Source organism: Lathamus discolor, chromosome Z (assembly GCF_037157495.1).
Source record: "Lathamus discolor isolate bLatDis1 chromosome Z, bLatDis1.hap1, whole genome shotgun sequence".
Lineage (NCBI taxonomy): Eukaryota > Metazoa > Chordata > Aves > Psittaciformes > Psittacidae > Lathamus > Lathamus discolor.
This window is the reverse complement of record NC_088909.1, coordinates 31620667-31637616: the sequence shown is the minus strand read 5'-3', so window position 1 is coordinate 31637616 and position 16950 is coordinate 31620667. Positions and strand designations below refer to the sequence as shown.

At 35.9% G+C, this 16950-nt stretch overlaps 1 protein-coding gene across 2 annotated transcripts in view; it reads right to left on the bottom strand.

Moving 5' to 3' along the window:
* The window catches only part of TMEM161B (transmembrane protein 161B), a 52182-nt gene that overhangs the window by 8413 nt on the left and 26819 nt on the right, over window positions 1–16950 (bottom strand). Inside the window, exons 5-11 of one of the 2 annotated variants that reach the window (XM_065661986.1) lie at window positions 15597–15753; window positions 9486–9637; window positions 8820–8880; window positions 7104–7244; window positions 3542–3655; window positions 2326–2500; window positions 560–656 (exon numbers count right to left, since the gene is read on the bottom strand). In XM_065661986.1, the coding sequence (XP_065518058.1) occupies window positions 560–656; window positions 2326–2500; window positions 3542–3655; window positions 7104–7244; window positions 8820–8880; window positions 9486–9637; window positions 15597–15753 (897 nt within the window). Of the gene's footprint in view, window positions 1–559; window positions 657–2325; window positions 2501–3541; window positions 3656–7103; window positions 7245–8819; window positions 8881–9485; window positions 9638–11225; window positions 11237–15596; window positions 15754–16950 lie in introns of those variants that run through there. The other variant, XM_065661987.1, reaches the window with a different exon arrangement.

The following is a 16950-nucleotide window of genomic DNA, read 5'->3' as shown; positions in this document are numbered from 1 at the left end:
ATCAGAGCCTAATAAAGCCTATCTCTTTCTGCTGACATTTTGCAAAAAAGAATGCCATGACTGCATGGCAGGCTGTGAAAGACATCCCTCACAAGAAAGAAAGACGAAAAAAAAAGACCCCAAGAGCAACATCAGCTCTCCCAGCAATGAAATGAACCCCATATCTCACAATTTCCATTCAAATGCATACTGAAGACTGAAAAGCTGAAAAAAAAAAATCCCTTAACAGCTGCTCATAAGGTTAAACCATCAAGGCTTTATACAGCTCACTTTTAAAATACTTTTTAAGAGACATTTCAACAGAAGTAAAGAGCACTACTGGCAGTATTGCACAACTTCTCACAAATAAATCAAACAAATTAGCATATAATTGAAAGACGTACAAAGCAGCCGCAGAAGATAGCTTAAAAGCCACACATCAGAATGTTTTATACTGCAGGGATCTACAGTAAATTTCTGTATTGCAGGTACCTGTGCATTCTAATTTTCTTCACCAAGCTGAAAATGTAAGAGCCCTGCATAGAACAGAACATATTTTTGTTGATCCAATTTTGCCTACCTAGGGTTTTCAAGAGCAGAGTTGTGTGAAGGAGCATTACCAATGGTGCAACATACTGCAGTGCAATTACACAAAGATAATAGAATACCCGAGCCACCTGGGAAAATACAAAAGAGCAATTCATGAGTTCAAGCTGATCAAAGCAAACCTTTATGAACAAGTCTAGAAAAAATAAGCAATTTATTAAAAAGAGGGTACTTATGCATTAAAGCTGTTTTAAAAGTTTTCCAGCACATCTTGGCATGTGACATATAGTCTTCAGAAGACTTACTGAAGAAATCCCTATAACGAACTCTAGTTTCAAGATGTTTACAAATCTGGCAGAAAGAGTTGAAAGCAAATAATTAAAAGCATTAGTTCTGTTACAAGGAACAGAATTATTTTTACTTCTGCAAACTATGTATCATCATTCAAAGGTTCCCATTTCAACACACCAGAATCAAGCTAAATATGTTTATATTTTTCAAAGTCCCCAGTGATTTACCAACTAAATCCCATTTCAAAAATGAAGTTGTAGTTACAGTCCAAAGCCTCATGAAGCAAATAAAAGTTTGATTAATATTGCATCCTTTTTCAAAAGCGAGGTATGTTTAAGATTTCTAACTGTGAAACATCAGTATTTTAAAAACAAGATGACTTTTCATTAGTAGTTGATCAATAACAGCATTTAAATGGTCTTTACTTCAGGTATACATTATGGTTCATTGAAATCCACTCAGATTTATCCCTCCCACTGCTCCCAATCTAGTCCATCTTTCTCAAAATTATCACATTACATATTTTATGTAAGCTATTCACCTGAAAGACTAGACCAAATAAAGAAGGAAAAGAGTCATAAAATCAATGGCAAGCAAACAATGAAATAAAGCTAACTGGATTTTAGAAAAGAACAGACTACAGAGTGGCAAAAAAGATGAAGGCAGAAATAACATTTATGGAAATATTTCCAAAACCTCAAAGGGCTTTGTGATGAGCAAGCATTAAAAAAAAAAAAAAAAAAAAAAAAAAAGCTTACATGAGAAGAAAAGGTAGTAAGACACTGATAGAAGAAAAAGCATCAGACAAAAACTACTGCAAGGAAATGGATGGAATAAGATAAAAAGAACAAATTTAAAAAGTAGTAATTCCCGTAGGATGACAGATAGGAAAGACTTTACTGGCAGTTCCAAAAGAAGATAAAGCAGACGTGGCTAATAAAACAAAACAGACAGGACTTCATTTAGTGTCTATGTCCTTCTCAAAGAGAAGGTATGAAGATACTGGATAAACAGATTCAGGAAATGCCATACGGAGAAAATAATACTGGTTTATAGAAAGGACGAAAGCTCCCAGAAAGATTATGTACTTGCAGCAATGAGCACAATTCTGTCCTAAACCAGGTTCTGCTACATGTATTTCCTAACATTTTCCTGAAGCAATCTGCTAGCCACTGCATTTGCAAATAATTACTGCACAGTCTACTTACGACCTTCAGCTACTCAGTTAAGCCAAGGACAAGACTATAAGTAATAGTGATAATCCTAAGAGAGGAATCTTTGTTTTGTGGCAACTTGCCAATAACTTAAGACAACTGCATAATGTGTGATACTTCTCTGCACATTTTGGTTTGCACGACTTCTCTGTGATAGTGCTTTTTTTATAAGATATAGCCTAGGAAGCTTCATTCAGTTTTCAGCTCTGGTGCCACAGAAAACACAAAAATTGGAACAAAGCATCTGTACAGACAGAGCACTTCGAATACATAACCTCAGTGCCACCATACTTACCATTTTCTGCAAATCAACCATACTTATTCTGCCAGCTTCCTTTTTCATCTGATCCACACTTTTCTGGGCTAAATTCAGATAGGCCTGTAAATGATGGCGTATCATACCTAACCGTAAAGCACACAACAGGATTACAATCCACAGCCTGACAGTGTCAAAAGTATCTTCTGACATCCTGTGAATAAAAATAAAAAAAAAAAAAAGGTAAAGCTGTTTTCTATTGGTCACCTACTGCCACAGTTATTTGTATCATCTGTAAAGGAATCTTGAAGCACATTGTCAAAAATTCTTAACACACAATCTACAGTTATGTTCACATGCAAATAGTATTCACTTTTGACCTCCTATTTTCTCTTTACTGCTGCGTCTTAGTAGCCCTGTTACAGCATTAAATCCACATTAGTATCCATTTGTCTGTGAACAAGAGCAGCTCTTAAAGGCTTAAATTCTGAGTAATGAAGATATGATGCTAAAATACAAGCTCACTCAGATAATTACAGGTTTTGAGACGCATAGTTATGGATAGCAAATGTGCACTTCAGTTGCCTTAGATACCCTGCTATAGTACAGCCCGCATTTAAAATAAGCTGAGGAACACCTCAGAAGCATCTCATAAGCCTAGCTAGCAGTGTCAGGCAATCATATATGTTTGCATACTACTATTCTGAATTATCTAGACTAATAGTGATAATGACAATCACCTGTGCTAGTGATACTGTATTTATTTCAGATACCATTCTTCCTGAAAATTCCTTTCCCTTCTATTTTTTTAAATATTTCAGCTATCAATTTCATATGCATTTCATATACACATGCATCTGAAGACAAATCACTGAGGTCCATTCTCATGCCAGTGTAACTTGACTGCCTCCGTGAAACCACTCCTCCCCTGCACCAACATGTAAGGTACAAGGTTCCAGAAAAGTGGCAGTGAGGTTGTATTCCACCCCTAGGAAGGAAAACCACTGCTGCCAATCAGATGCCAGAAGACAGCATTTTGGGAACCACCACCTTAACATTTAACATTCTGCAACTAATTCTCATTCTTCCAAAATAATCAGCTCTTCAGAGCTCAGCTGCAACTTCTACAAGACCTCTGACAGCAGATGCTATTAAATTTTAAGTCTTTCATGTTTCTATGATTTCCACAGGACACTACTCAGACTTATGGTTTTGCTCTCAATACCCCAGAAAGAATTTTTAAAGGGAATCTTACAAAGGGATGCTCTCTTTGCCCAAAGGTGGGTTCATAATGTAGTCCTTAGTGATTGGTTTTACCCATAGTAGAACCATAAATAAAGGTGCCAAGAAGTTTATATGTAGCAATGTTCTGAAAGAAATAAAAAAAAAAGAAAGGGGGGGGAGGGGAAGTTATTAAATACAAACAATTACCGTACTGTTGAAAGTGGGGTACAGACTGAAAAGGAGAAATCCAAATTTTGAAATAGTTAAGAAGTTAAATAAGATTACTTCCCTGTTCTATAGGTATGACTTACATTTCAACAAATCAGTAATACTACATACTGTGAAATCACACTGGCTGTGGCTTTAAAAAAGTGCTCTTAGAATATCTGAAAACCTGGTTTATTCTAAACAATCTAACCAAAAGAGCTGTCTGCATTAAGCCACACGACAGAAAAGACAGTTACCAAAAATTTCGATGTGACGGTATAACTTCAAATTGCACTAGCTAATTGCACCTTTGATCTAGAGAATTAGCATCTCAGATAATTATGTTCAGATATCTTAAAAATATACTTTTATAGTACTATTTTTTTCTTAAAAATTTACTCAGATTAATTTTCATTATTGATAGAGACCAGGGCCAACAGTTCTCAGAGGCCAGATTTCCCAGTTTAATGAAGTAATGAAGTTTTTTTACTTCGGAACCTTGACTAAAGGAAACTCGGTACTTGCATTCAGCTAGATATTCAAACAAAACAAATAAAACAAAAAAGTCAGCACAGCTATTCCATTTTAGAAGCACTGTACAAAACTGCACTGTCAATGCAGAAGCAGAGTAGTACTCTCTTGTAATCTTTGAGTACAAAACAATAGAATTATAAAAAAGGAGGTAGTTTTCTGGATTTTTTTTCCAGAATCCTTCCTCACCTCCAAACCCCACATCCCAATCATTTTTCATTACTAAAATCAAACTAAAAGAGTTGAAGACTTCAGTGCTGTAGATCTGGTGGTTTTGCTAGTGCAATGCTTCCTCACTAACAGAATCAGCTTGTCTGTACTTCCATCTCCACCTAGAGAGCTTCTACACTAGCAAAAATGAGGTAATCAAAAGTTATTCTGAAGAACACAAGTCCTTTCTGATTTCTAATTTCTAAACTTCCTAAATCCATTAAGATGTTTGCATATTTTAGAAGATGTCATCGCATGCACATTTAAACCATCGATGAAGAAATAAGCACTGCTAGTTACCCCATGTTGCTAGGAAACACAACAGCACCAAAGAACAGTCCAAAGCATTTCAGTAACTTGTGAAAGAGTTTTACCTTAGCTTCAACTTATTTAAGACATCCTAACAAGCTAATGGACTGGAATGTGCTAAGGGCAGGAAGAACCCCTTTCTGTTTGAGTACAGGAAGAAAAGCTGAAAGACTCTGGAAAAGGAGGGAATATGTATGAAAATGGCACAAATTGATTAAGACTCAAAAATATATGCAGCCCAGGATATTTCTAAAGAAAAAAACAAACAAAAAAATCTAACCAGCTATCAGAACCAAAAAGCACTCCAGATTATTTTTATTCCTTTTACCAAAAAATAAGACCCTATACTGCTCAATTCCTATATAAATAAAAGAACCACACTAATCATTTTCTGTATATTAAGTAAGTTCACCATTAACCTTTAGGTTTTTTTTTGGCAGGGCTCTCTGGAAGTTAAGTCTCACTTTCTGTAATATAATGGGAAAGGGGCCTTGTTTCCTCTGGGGATTTTCCTGGTTGTGGGGTTTTTGGTTTGGTTTGGTTTTGTTTGGTTGGGCTTTATTTGGGGGGGGGGGGGCAGCGGGATTCTTGTTAGTTGGGTGTTTTTTCCTGTTTTTTTCGGGGGGGGGGGGAGTTGGTTTGGGGGAGGAGTTTGAGGGCTGGTACTTTTCTGGACAGCTTTGTGGGTTTGGGATGGGGGTTTTTTGTGGGTTTGTTGGGGTTTTTCCCCTCTAAAAGCAGATCACATATCTGACTGCAGGCACAGACAATGTTTTCCTGCACCCAAATTAGAGAGCTTTCCATCAGTGATATGTTGTCTTCATTTACTACTCCCATTTAGTCACTGACAAACAATTGCAAACAGTCCGTAATGACTTACTCATTGATGAAAATACATCACTAAGGGCAAATACAAATCTCTTCAGGCCAGTTAGAATCTATCACTTGCTAACGATTCTCCATTTAAAATTGCATTACCTGATTACATTGATATCTGACCATTGATATCTGACCAAGTTTTAATCCATTTAACATCATTTTTATACTGTCCCAGTTGAAGAGTCAGCATATTGGTAGACTTTTGAAAATTCGCTCGGTGTTGCATAAAGTTATCTTTAACAACCAGCTCCAAAATCCTCTAAACATTAAGTTAGAGAAGATTAATTTTTCGTATTCAAATTTCGTTTTAGTGGATATTAATATACCCTTTTAGTTCTTGATTAATGAACTTCTGTTTCAGTAGGTTTATATTTCGGCCTAGTATCTCATGTTCACAGATAGAGGAAGATGGAAAATTAGAGGACACTTACAGAAAAGGCATAAGAAATTTTACAATATTGAGAACCATAAAAACGAAAACCTAGGAGGTTTATTTAGCTAAGAACAGACTAAGAAGTGACCGGGTCACAGCCTACACATACACAGAAACTTAGCAGATACAAGAAGCCAACAGCTTTCAGCTGTACCTTGATGCATTCAACTGCAATGAGTGCAAGTATAACACAGAGCACTTGGCTATAAATTTACCAAGACAGAAGGACCCATTGTAAACACAGATTAATTTTTCAGATGGGCACTTTTGGGGGAAGAAAAAAAAAAAAAAACACACCCAAAAAAAAAAGGCAGTTTGAACATAAATAATTTCCATATCAGAAAATCTAACGGTTCTCTTAGGAAAGTGACCAGGCTAAATAATCTCAATGTTCTGCATTGCATAATCTGTCATTAACATGTATTAAACATCAAAGGCAGAGATCTATCAAAGACATTTGGAGTTTCTCCCTCGACCAGACAGCGCTGAAGAGAAACAGTTAAGTCAGAGAAAACATTTTTACTACCAAACTCAAGGACAGCTGAAAATTAAAATATTCCCTTAAACTCATATTAATGTCTGACCCGTATCAAATATTCTGTGTCATTTTTTCTTTGTATCTTACCCTGAACTTACGAAATGCATGATGGTCACCTGGAGGTGGGGGTGTAAAAACAAAAATTCCCGTGGTTGCACCTCTGCTTCCTGAAAGTCATCTTAACTTCCAAGAAGATACGATGGGGAAAATGAAGCAGTAAGCAGAAAACATTCATGGTGGAGCTTTTGCAGGAGAAAAGGAAAGCTCCTTTAATTGGGACTCTAATTACAAGGCAAAGAATGTAACAAGATCGGCAGAGCACAGGTTGAACAGAAAGAGGCAGGTGGCAAGTCTGCTCAAGATAAGAAAAGCAGGCAGCAGTAGAGTCTTAGCCACTACCTTCTTGTTGGAATAGTTTGCTTTATTTTCAGACATTAAAGATTTAAGACTCAGTAGTATACCTATGTGCATAGATTTTTCTCTTACTGTGTTATTTTTTCTGTTGCTAAATTCAGAGCATCCAGATGCATTTGAGCCAGTCGCAAGCCAGGGAATGTCAAAAAAGCACCAATAAGTGAACACAGAACAGCCAGGAACAATTTGAAGGTTAGTTTAGACACAGGACCCCTAAAAGAAAAGAAAGGAAATAAGCATTTTCTTGGGGAGGAAGTTGGGGGGTGGGGTATCAGAGACTACTTTCAACTCAACAGTATCTAACAATTAAAGAAGCAAACAGTATTCTATAGTCCTACTCTGGAATAATAGCATTATTACAAACCAATCAGGAGCTAAAACAAAAAAGGTCAAATATTTATTTCCCAGACAAACAGCAAACCTAAGCTATTGCCTATAGACACTAAGTTTGTTAGTACAGAAAAAAAAAAAAAAGAGTAATTTTAATTGTAATTATAACAGCAAATCATATAACAGAAATCTAATCATTATGTTTTTAAGAGAGGAACAGATGCATCATGTTTAACTGCTCAAAGACAAAATGGATATTTAAGTTATGCTACTTACATTCTACCTTTACCCATAAAAAAGCTCCATCAAACACTCATTAAGGCAGTTTCTCACAGATTTATTTAAAACATACATGTGGACAATTAACTCTTCCAAATGCTTACTGTAGTTTGCTTTCATGAATTATTGAGCATACAAGAAAAATTCAGGAAAAGAAATATCCAGGACCAACTGAATTACGGAATTAACACTGGATTACACGAAAAGAAAAACACAAAAAAACCCAAAACCATAACCAATACCAAGAAACAAAACCAACCAAAAAAAAAAAAAAAAAAAAAAAAGCCAAAACCAAATGACATGGAACTAACAGATTAAAGAGAAACAAAAATAAATCTAGTAAACCACATGAGTTTCAGATTCTTTCTCAATCTTTGTCATATACATTACCAAGAGACACTATCATAAATTCTACTGCTGCTGTAAACAGCCAAAGCATTGCAAAAGTTAAAAAATAAACAAACAACAGGAGAAGTAATACAGAAGTTAGCAATCTTGCAGTAGCATAGGAAAATCAAGGTGAAGAAAATGACACACCCCATGAATGCTTTTAGAGCAAGTGTGCAAGGAAAGAATTGTAATCAAAACCCATTTTGCTATATACAAAGGCTGTCTACAACAGCAACTGTATATTTATGCAAAATTACAACCTACAGAATGTTCCTTCAACAGTCTGTTCAAAACCTGGATGTCCTGTAGCAAGCAGATGTTTTTGCGTAATAGTAAAATGCTATGACAACCTGAAAACAGGACTGAACACCAAAATTTACTCTCAATGTCAACTTTAGCACTCCATCTGTAGCTTTTGCACCCTCATCCTCCTGCATGTGACTGGCATGGCAAAAAATAACCCATCACCTGCTTTAAGCAATACTTACAAAGCTGAGGGGAATTACCTTGAAAAATATCTTTATAATTTTGAACTATGTTTTATGAACTAGAACCAAAATGTCAGGGTAGAAACTATCTCCAAATTAAAAACAGAAAATACAACTGCAACTTAATTTACTTGTGAGTATTGATGAATTATTTTCATTAACTCAACTCTTCACATTACTATAGAAATTTTAAGTATGTACAAAGAGAAAAATATGCAAGACAAATGCTTGCTAAGAAAGTCCAAGTGCTTCAGTTATAAATGCACACATAAACCAGACAAATATATTTCCAAAAACTTACTGGGATTCCAGGCCCTGCTTTTCAAGAAATTGCATAGCACTTTCGGAGAAATTTGAGAATCCTGCAGAGACACATATATCTATTTTATTAGTGTACAAACAAAGAATCCCTTTTTGAAATGAAACACTAGATAAAAGTTATTATTTCAAACAAATTTCCCTTCTGTCTAGCACAGTTCTTTCATATGCCATATATTATAGCCACATATCATACCCACATGTTGCATTATGGCTAATTAGTATGCCACAATGCAATAAAGTTCGGTTGTTAACATCTCTGGTATTTGTATGCTTCAGGAACATGAATAAAATTAACATTATTTTTTACAAATATAAGTGTTTGTTCTTTTTTTTCCAGTAAAGACGCTTCACTTTACTATAAAAAGGCAAAACAGGTTAAATGTAAAACTGTAAGGCAAATACAATTAACAAAACAAACAACCTAGGCAACTACTACACTATTTAAAACGAGTGGGGAAAATATACAGGATGTCCTTCAGAATATGCATTCTGAAGCAGAATTTCTTCGAAGCAGAATTTCTTAGAAGTGTATGAGAGATAGTTCTTTTTTAAGCAAATATTCTCAAAAACACCTAGAAGTCTGGAAATAAGTTTTTCAGGTCATGCAATCACTACAGGTGTTGTGAACACTTAAGAAAGGAGTTACCTGATTCCAGTCCAAACTCTAGATAGTTTTCTGTCACAATGAGAATTGCCATTGCTTTCACAAAGAAAAAGAAACCAAAGGTGACACACACTGATCTTTCACCTCCATCCTCTACTTTGAAATAATGGGTAGTCAATGAAAACAGTACCTTGCTTCACAAGAAAAAGGTCAAGGAAAATTAAGTTTGTAAAATAACTAAATTTAAGAAATATAAAGCTGTATTTTGGTCATCTACACTAGGGCTGTTCTATAATGCACAATTATTTTACTTTTTTTTTTAACTTATGTGCTCAGCCAATTTCAGCATAATATTACAGAATACTGTAACGCAAAATAATCACATAATGGGTAGCCAAGAATACATTACTCTGCAGTATAGTTTTGATTTAGGCTTGTTTATTTATAGTCAACTGCCACAATATTCACTATCAACCCAACAGAATTAAACCACAGTTTAAACAAACAATTACATAAATGGAAGTTAGATCAAACAAAAAATAGGATGACCATATCTTCAATGCAAATTACTGATACAAATGAAAAATATTCAATCGAAATAGCGTAACTCAGGATTTAATACATCAATTTCAAAATCCAAAATATTACTTCTGAATGCAACAACTGTGATGGTGGGGAAGTGAATAAACATTCTTAACCACACAGGAGCTATACGTGTTCTTCCTGAATGCAAGGCACAACAGCCATACAAACAGCAAGAACCTAGTTTTCCAACAAGCACTTTAATCCATAATGGGATAAAACTTACTATTTCTGCACACAGGGAGTGTAGACCTGCCTTACAAAAAACTGTGATGATTGTTCCTTAGATTATTACATTTCTGTTTACTAAACAGAAAACACACAAAAGATGAAAGCTAGATTTCCCTACTTTCACATGCATGCCTTTGAAATTTTTATCTATCAAAGATAGTAAAACAAGTGCATTGTTTAGTAGTATGTAGGAAAGAAAAAGCTACCCCATGCTCATCTTGGAGGAAAAAAAAAGAAGAAAAAGTAAAACCCGCTATAGTCTGGTATGATATATTAAGTCCTTTCATGTAACCCTAGTGCCACAAATACAAATATCTAAGACATCACCTGCTCTGTTATAAAGTTGCTTTTGAAATGTTTATTATAGAGTATACTCCTTTTTAACACATTTCTAAACATAAAAGTTATCTCCAAAGTTAAAGTGAAGATTAGGATGAACTTCTCTTATTACTGCAGCCCACTACAATTGTGGGCTTTTTTTTTAATGGCATGCAATTCCCAGTCCATATAAGTAGCTGGAGATCACCCCAGACATGACCTGCTTTGAAAAATTAAAAGAAAAAGGAAAAAAATTATTTTAAGTATAAATTGTACCCTTTTTTCAACTATACAGTAACATTAATTCATATTTGCACTTTTTGCTAACGCTGGAAGCGTTTTAAGGTGTAGACTGCATGAAAACATGTTTTAGAGTATCTATTCAGTAATAAATATGAACAGTCATCAGTTAATCTCTCAAGAAACTATATGATTATGCAATATTACACTTCATTAGCCAGCACATATTTAACATACACACTGCTGTATTTCACGCATATGCAAAAAGGTACTCACATGCACACAAGAAAGTGGCCTAGGGACTGCATCTAATAACTCTAAATTACAGTAATCAACTTAAGCTCCCTTCATAAATCACAGAAAGAAGACATAGCTCATCCAGAGCACAGGTACATAATAGATCATACAGACCATGTTCTGGAAAGCTCTGTTTCTCTAATGCATTCTTAAAGCCAGGCATCTTTTAACACCTAGGGACATCAATCACAAATTGAACATACATTGATTCAAAATCTTGAAGTTATACAAAGTACTTCATAATACTTTGTAATCAATAGTCCTAACCTATAAAGAGATTTATAATCCCCTAGACACTTTATTTTCAACTATGGATTGTGCCTAAAGGATGTGGAAAATGCTATTAGAAAAAAGAAAGCATACTGACAGTAAATTCCAATTACAGTACAGATTCAGTACCCAATATATCAATGAATGATTATGCAAACTACATGTGACTGAAACTCTCTGTTAGTCAAGGTAAGCACTGCTCAGCAACAACTGTAGTGTGTTACCAGTGCTACTCTCAGACTAAAGCCACACAGCACTGTACCAGCTATCAGGAAGCTACTATCCCAGCCAAAACCAGGACAGCCACTAATAGCAGCACTTTGGGACCAGCACCAGATTAATTTGGGTTTTTTTCTGAATATCTACAACTATGAACATTAAGAAATGCTAATAGTTGGCTACTGCACTGAATCAAAACATCCGTTTCTAGAAGACACAACTGAAAAAAATTCCAATCTTCCAACTTCGCTAAGCTTTTGTTGGTCATTCTGTCAGCCAAATCCTTAGCACAGTCCTTAATACAATCCTTAGTACATGAAACAGAAGAAACATCCATCATCAAAACACAAAACTGACTGCTTTCAATTGAAAATTTGGAGTCAACAAAATTTTTCTCACACATTATGATTAATAATTTCTGGTCTTTATATACTGAATTAGTAAATAGTTGTGCACATTTTAACATATTCCCAACATTCCAGAGGCCTGATGTCACAACACATGAAATGAGCCAGTTCTCTTTTGACATCTCTTTTCACCTGCCTAGGTTCCCATGATGACAAGGATTATTATCAATACCTCCGTATTTCACCCTTTGCACCATCCTCCTTCACCCAAAAAGCCATAATGCTTGGAATAATATCAATGTATTTACGGAAATGTTAACTCTAATATAAAGTTTAGACTGTGCTTCCTGGTACTGCAGCCTTCTGCACTGCCACTAACTCCTCAGACTGCACAGGATCACACTACTTCATCACATCAGTCCAGGAGCCATGTAGGTAATTACGTAAATTCAATACTAGGAACCAGTGACTTCACAAGAATTTCTACAAGATCACCTACTTTGTGCAGAAGCCTTCAATAAAAATAACATCTATTTAATGCCATGGGAAAAAATAAGTAAATAAAAGTTGTACAAAGTCATAGAAAACTAGTTCTGACCATTTGTTCCCTTTGTATGATTAATGACTCTTAAACTACCTAGTACTAGGTTACACTTATACAAAAGTTTCTTATTTTACAGAATTTATTTATTTCTACCTATCAGGACATTATTCTCTAGACTTTCCCACATCTGCACATTCTTTTAGAAGTGCCTCATAAATTTTAAACTTTAGCTTCTCTGAAATTTCTCCCACCCCAACAAATTGACAGAATTCCTTAAGAACTTTCTGAAGTATACTGCCCATTACCAAAACCTCAAAACAATATTGGTCCCTTAGACAATACATGCCTAGATATAAAAATGCTGAAGCATGCAACTGACTGTTCACAGCTTCTACATAAGATTTAGATTTTAGCACATGACCTTTCGCTTTTAATAACTATTCTATTGGATCTTATTTCCCTTCCAGTCATGAGGGAAGGCTAGCAAGAAAATATAGCTAATGCACTTCTAACATGCAGGGAATACTAGGTATGTTTCAACCTCCTCCAGGTCCAAATGTGCAATGAATTCTCAAGTGCTTCAGCCAGATGAGAATAAAAACTGGAAATGCTAGTTTAGGCTCAATTTACGTAAAAACAGCAGGTGAGACAGAAATAATAAAAATAAAAAAAAGACTCTAATAACTACTTGCATGTTCACACTACTGAGGCAGAAAGCCTGCACTGCCAGGCAACTTCCATCTTTTTTACTTTCCACATTTGGTTTTGCCCTGAATTGATTACCAGATGAAAGCAGTAATTAGGACTGTATTCAAATACCACTCTAAGAAAGAATTACTGCAGTGGATTTTTCTATAATATATAATTCACAAGTCTGTTTCACCTAGAGTTGCAATCATTGTAAAACTATTTAAATTGGCTACAACCGAGATTTGGCTGTCACCAATAAATTTAAGAGCGCATTGTGGGCTTAGTATTTGAAGCTTGTTTTTCCATTAGCACTATTAACCTCCCCCTCATCCTCAAAATGGGAGTCAAAAGTGTTGGCTTTCATTTCTGATTTCTTAAGCAATAGCTGCCTCTTTCCCCCTGCCAACATTAAATTAGAATTCACAACTTCACCCAAACAAATAAAACAAAGGCTGTAATACTGCTGTAATATCATTATAAGGTGCTTCAGAGCCAGACACTGACTTCCCTGTCACTACATTTAGAAAAAACACCTTTTGAACTGTGGACCTCTCCACTGACAAGTCAAACGAGAGATACCTCATCTGGTAGCAAGCTACAGACAAGTCTTTATTTTCTCATAATGTGAGTCAACCCCCTCTTCCAGCAAGCTCTTACTCATTACATAGAAAGTTCTGGGTATCATTTTTACTTCAGGCTTGTCCTGGGTTCAGCTATAGCACTCATTTTTGTCCTTCTTAGTAGCTGGTGCACTGCTGTGGTTTTGACTTTCAGCCTGGGAACAGAGCTGATAACACCGATGTTTTTAGCTGTTGCTAAGTCATGTTTAGCCTGACCAAGGACTTTCTGAGTCTCATGCTCTGCCAGGAAGGACGGTCACAAGAAGCCAGGAGGAAGCAGAGACAGGACACCTGACTCAAACTAGCCAAAGGGGTATTCCATACCACAGCACATCATGCCCAGTATATAAACTGAGGGCAGTTACCCCGAAGGGCTAGACTGCTGCTCGGGTTGGGCTGGGTATTTGTCAGCAGGTGGTGAGCAGCTGTATTCTCTTCCCTTGTTATTTCCCTTATCATCATTATTATTATTAGTGGTAGAAGCAGTGATTTGTGTTATACCTTAGTTACTGGACTGTTCTTATCTCAACCCGTGGGAGTTACATTCTTCTGATTCTCCTCCCCATCTGTCCGGGAGCAGGGGGAGGAACAAAGGAAGGGGGAGTGCATGAGCAGCTCTGTGGTTGTGAGTTACCAGCTGGGCTTAAACAACAACAAGGTCACTTAAAGAAATAATTCCTATCCTTATCATAATAATTATTAAGTACAGAAAAGCAGTAAGCCTATCCATAATGGTTAGCCAAATATAACCGAGCATTATAGTTCAAAGGGCTTATACTACACCCCCAGCTACTGCTAACAGCAACAAAACCTAACCCAAAATCCCCACACACAACACAGTAAGAACCCCTACTGAAGAACAGACATTTATACAGAGGAATCAATTTTGAATATTCAAGTACTGTATCAACCCTAACTTAGCACTTTATCTGGTTGTCAGTTGTTGAGGGTGCAGAGGAGTAGCAGAAATTTTTTTTCTAACTCATCTTTCCATAACCTGCACTGTTGCAGACCCTCATGCAATTCCACTGCTTTGAAGACCCATCAGGTCTTCAAAAGGCAACTTTCCTCCCTAAAGCATCGATCTGGATTGGTATGTGGAAAGGAGTCAATTACTCTGCAAGCACTCATGTCTGATGTTGCCTTTTCCAGTAAAAACAAACGTAACAGTTTCTTACTTTTATGGTCCAATATTGGTGGCTTTTTTCCTCAGTTACAGAGGTGAATTCAGCTTTTCACAGAGCTTTCAAAACGTACCACCTCTGTTCCTACAGCTGTCTACGTTTTATTTTCTGTAAACTTCGTAAGAGTGTCTTGAATATCCTTCAAAATTATGAATTCATGTACATCCCTTTGCCATAAATTAGTATACGAATTACTACACTACTTTGTTCAGGAAATATCAGATTAAATAGACTGCAAACTTAAAGTCTGCAATAAATGGCAATAAATTGCACATTTCTCCAAAAGTTGTAAATACTCTGTACAGAAATCTATTTCTGAATGCCAAACTGTGCAAAACAATATTAGTTTAGAACCACTCCATACTACAGATAAGCACTACATGTAAGTTCACATATTTCATGTTCCATAAATGGTTTGGTATTAACGCTAACAAGCTCTTGATTCCAGCATATACATTACCCAACCACAGCATTAGCTTACGCACTCCTTTTTCCAAACGCTGTATATATGTGTATCCTGCCAACCAACAATACAGACCTTTATATGAAGTGTAGGATGAAAAGGACTATTTGGATCAGATAGAGTCATTTAAGAACACAGAAAAGGATACACTGCAAAAGCCAGAACAAGCAGACACCACACTACGCTGATATTCATTTCTTGTGAGGGCTTCACAATGCTGTAATAGGCTTCTGTCACCACATACACAACTGTAGCTGCAACAGTGAAATCCACTAACCACTGATATTCCGGAAAATAATGCAAGGCTGAAAAATACAAGTTTACAAGCATTATTATTTGTGCAATTATTTTATAGCAGTTACTGACATATATAGGATGGACTGACAATTACAAAACGCCTTCAATTGACTCAGGTCTAGGCAGACCACCCGAGACCAACAACCACAAAAAAGCCACATTTTTTCCACTCAACAGTGAACTTCACTTCTGTTACTTGGTATCTGGTTACTGCTCAGACTTATAAGGCTACAAGATTTTACTTTTTTATTATCTCAGCTTTTACACATTAACATCCTAAAGGCAAAAAGCATACTTTATTTAGATGTCAACATCATAACAGAAAATGATTCTCCAGCTGAGATTACCTGCAATCCCAGATAAGAGTTTTTTTACTCTGTTAAAAGACTAAAAGCTCACTGGCAATCCTTTAAAATATTACATATAATTGCTTCCTCTTTTTGTTTAAAAAAAAAAATCTCTAAGATACTGATGGCCTGTTCTTCCAGATATTGTTACTATCTCCTGTACAGCACTACAGGAGAAATTACTGTGTAAAATCCACTGTAAAAATTCTGGGGATAATACTGCAGTTGCATGCAGGCTGTACGATTTACAAAGAGAAAGCTCCCACAGGTGCTGGAAAACTACAGAGCACAATTTGTGACCTGTCCCTCCCAAAGACTTCTTCCTACATCTACATGGTTAGCAAGTCACAAAACATACTGAGCATTTGTCTGTTGACAACAAGTTACCTGACGTCAAATATATGAAATTGGCCAAACTCGGGTATTTCCGAGTCCTATACTTTTTCTGAAATGTCCACCTGGTTAGAGTCAACAAAAGTTTGTATACCTTACACTGTATCAGTACCCATAACTATTCTGGGAGAGAGTTAAATGCTGTAATTTCATCAAGCAAATAACATAAATTGAAACCTGTGAATGCATTAGTTATTTATGTGCCAGCTTTAAAAAACTCTGCATTTCTGTTAAAAAGGTATTTTCTACACTCTTTCCAATAATTTAAGCTGAGAAATGTTTTGCATAAGACTACACTTCTTTCTGTATTTATGCATAGAACAAATGCATATAAAAACGTAGACTGGAAGAAAATGCATCACGCATACATACATATCCACATACACATTTTCTGTAACAGAATGACTGTTTATGATTAAGAAACCAAAAATTACCATACAAAAAATAGCAACTTCCAAAACACTT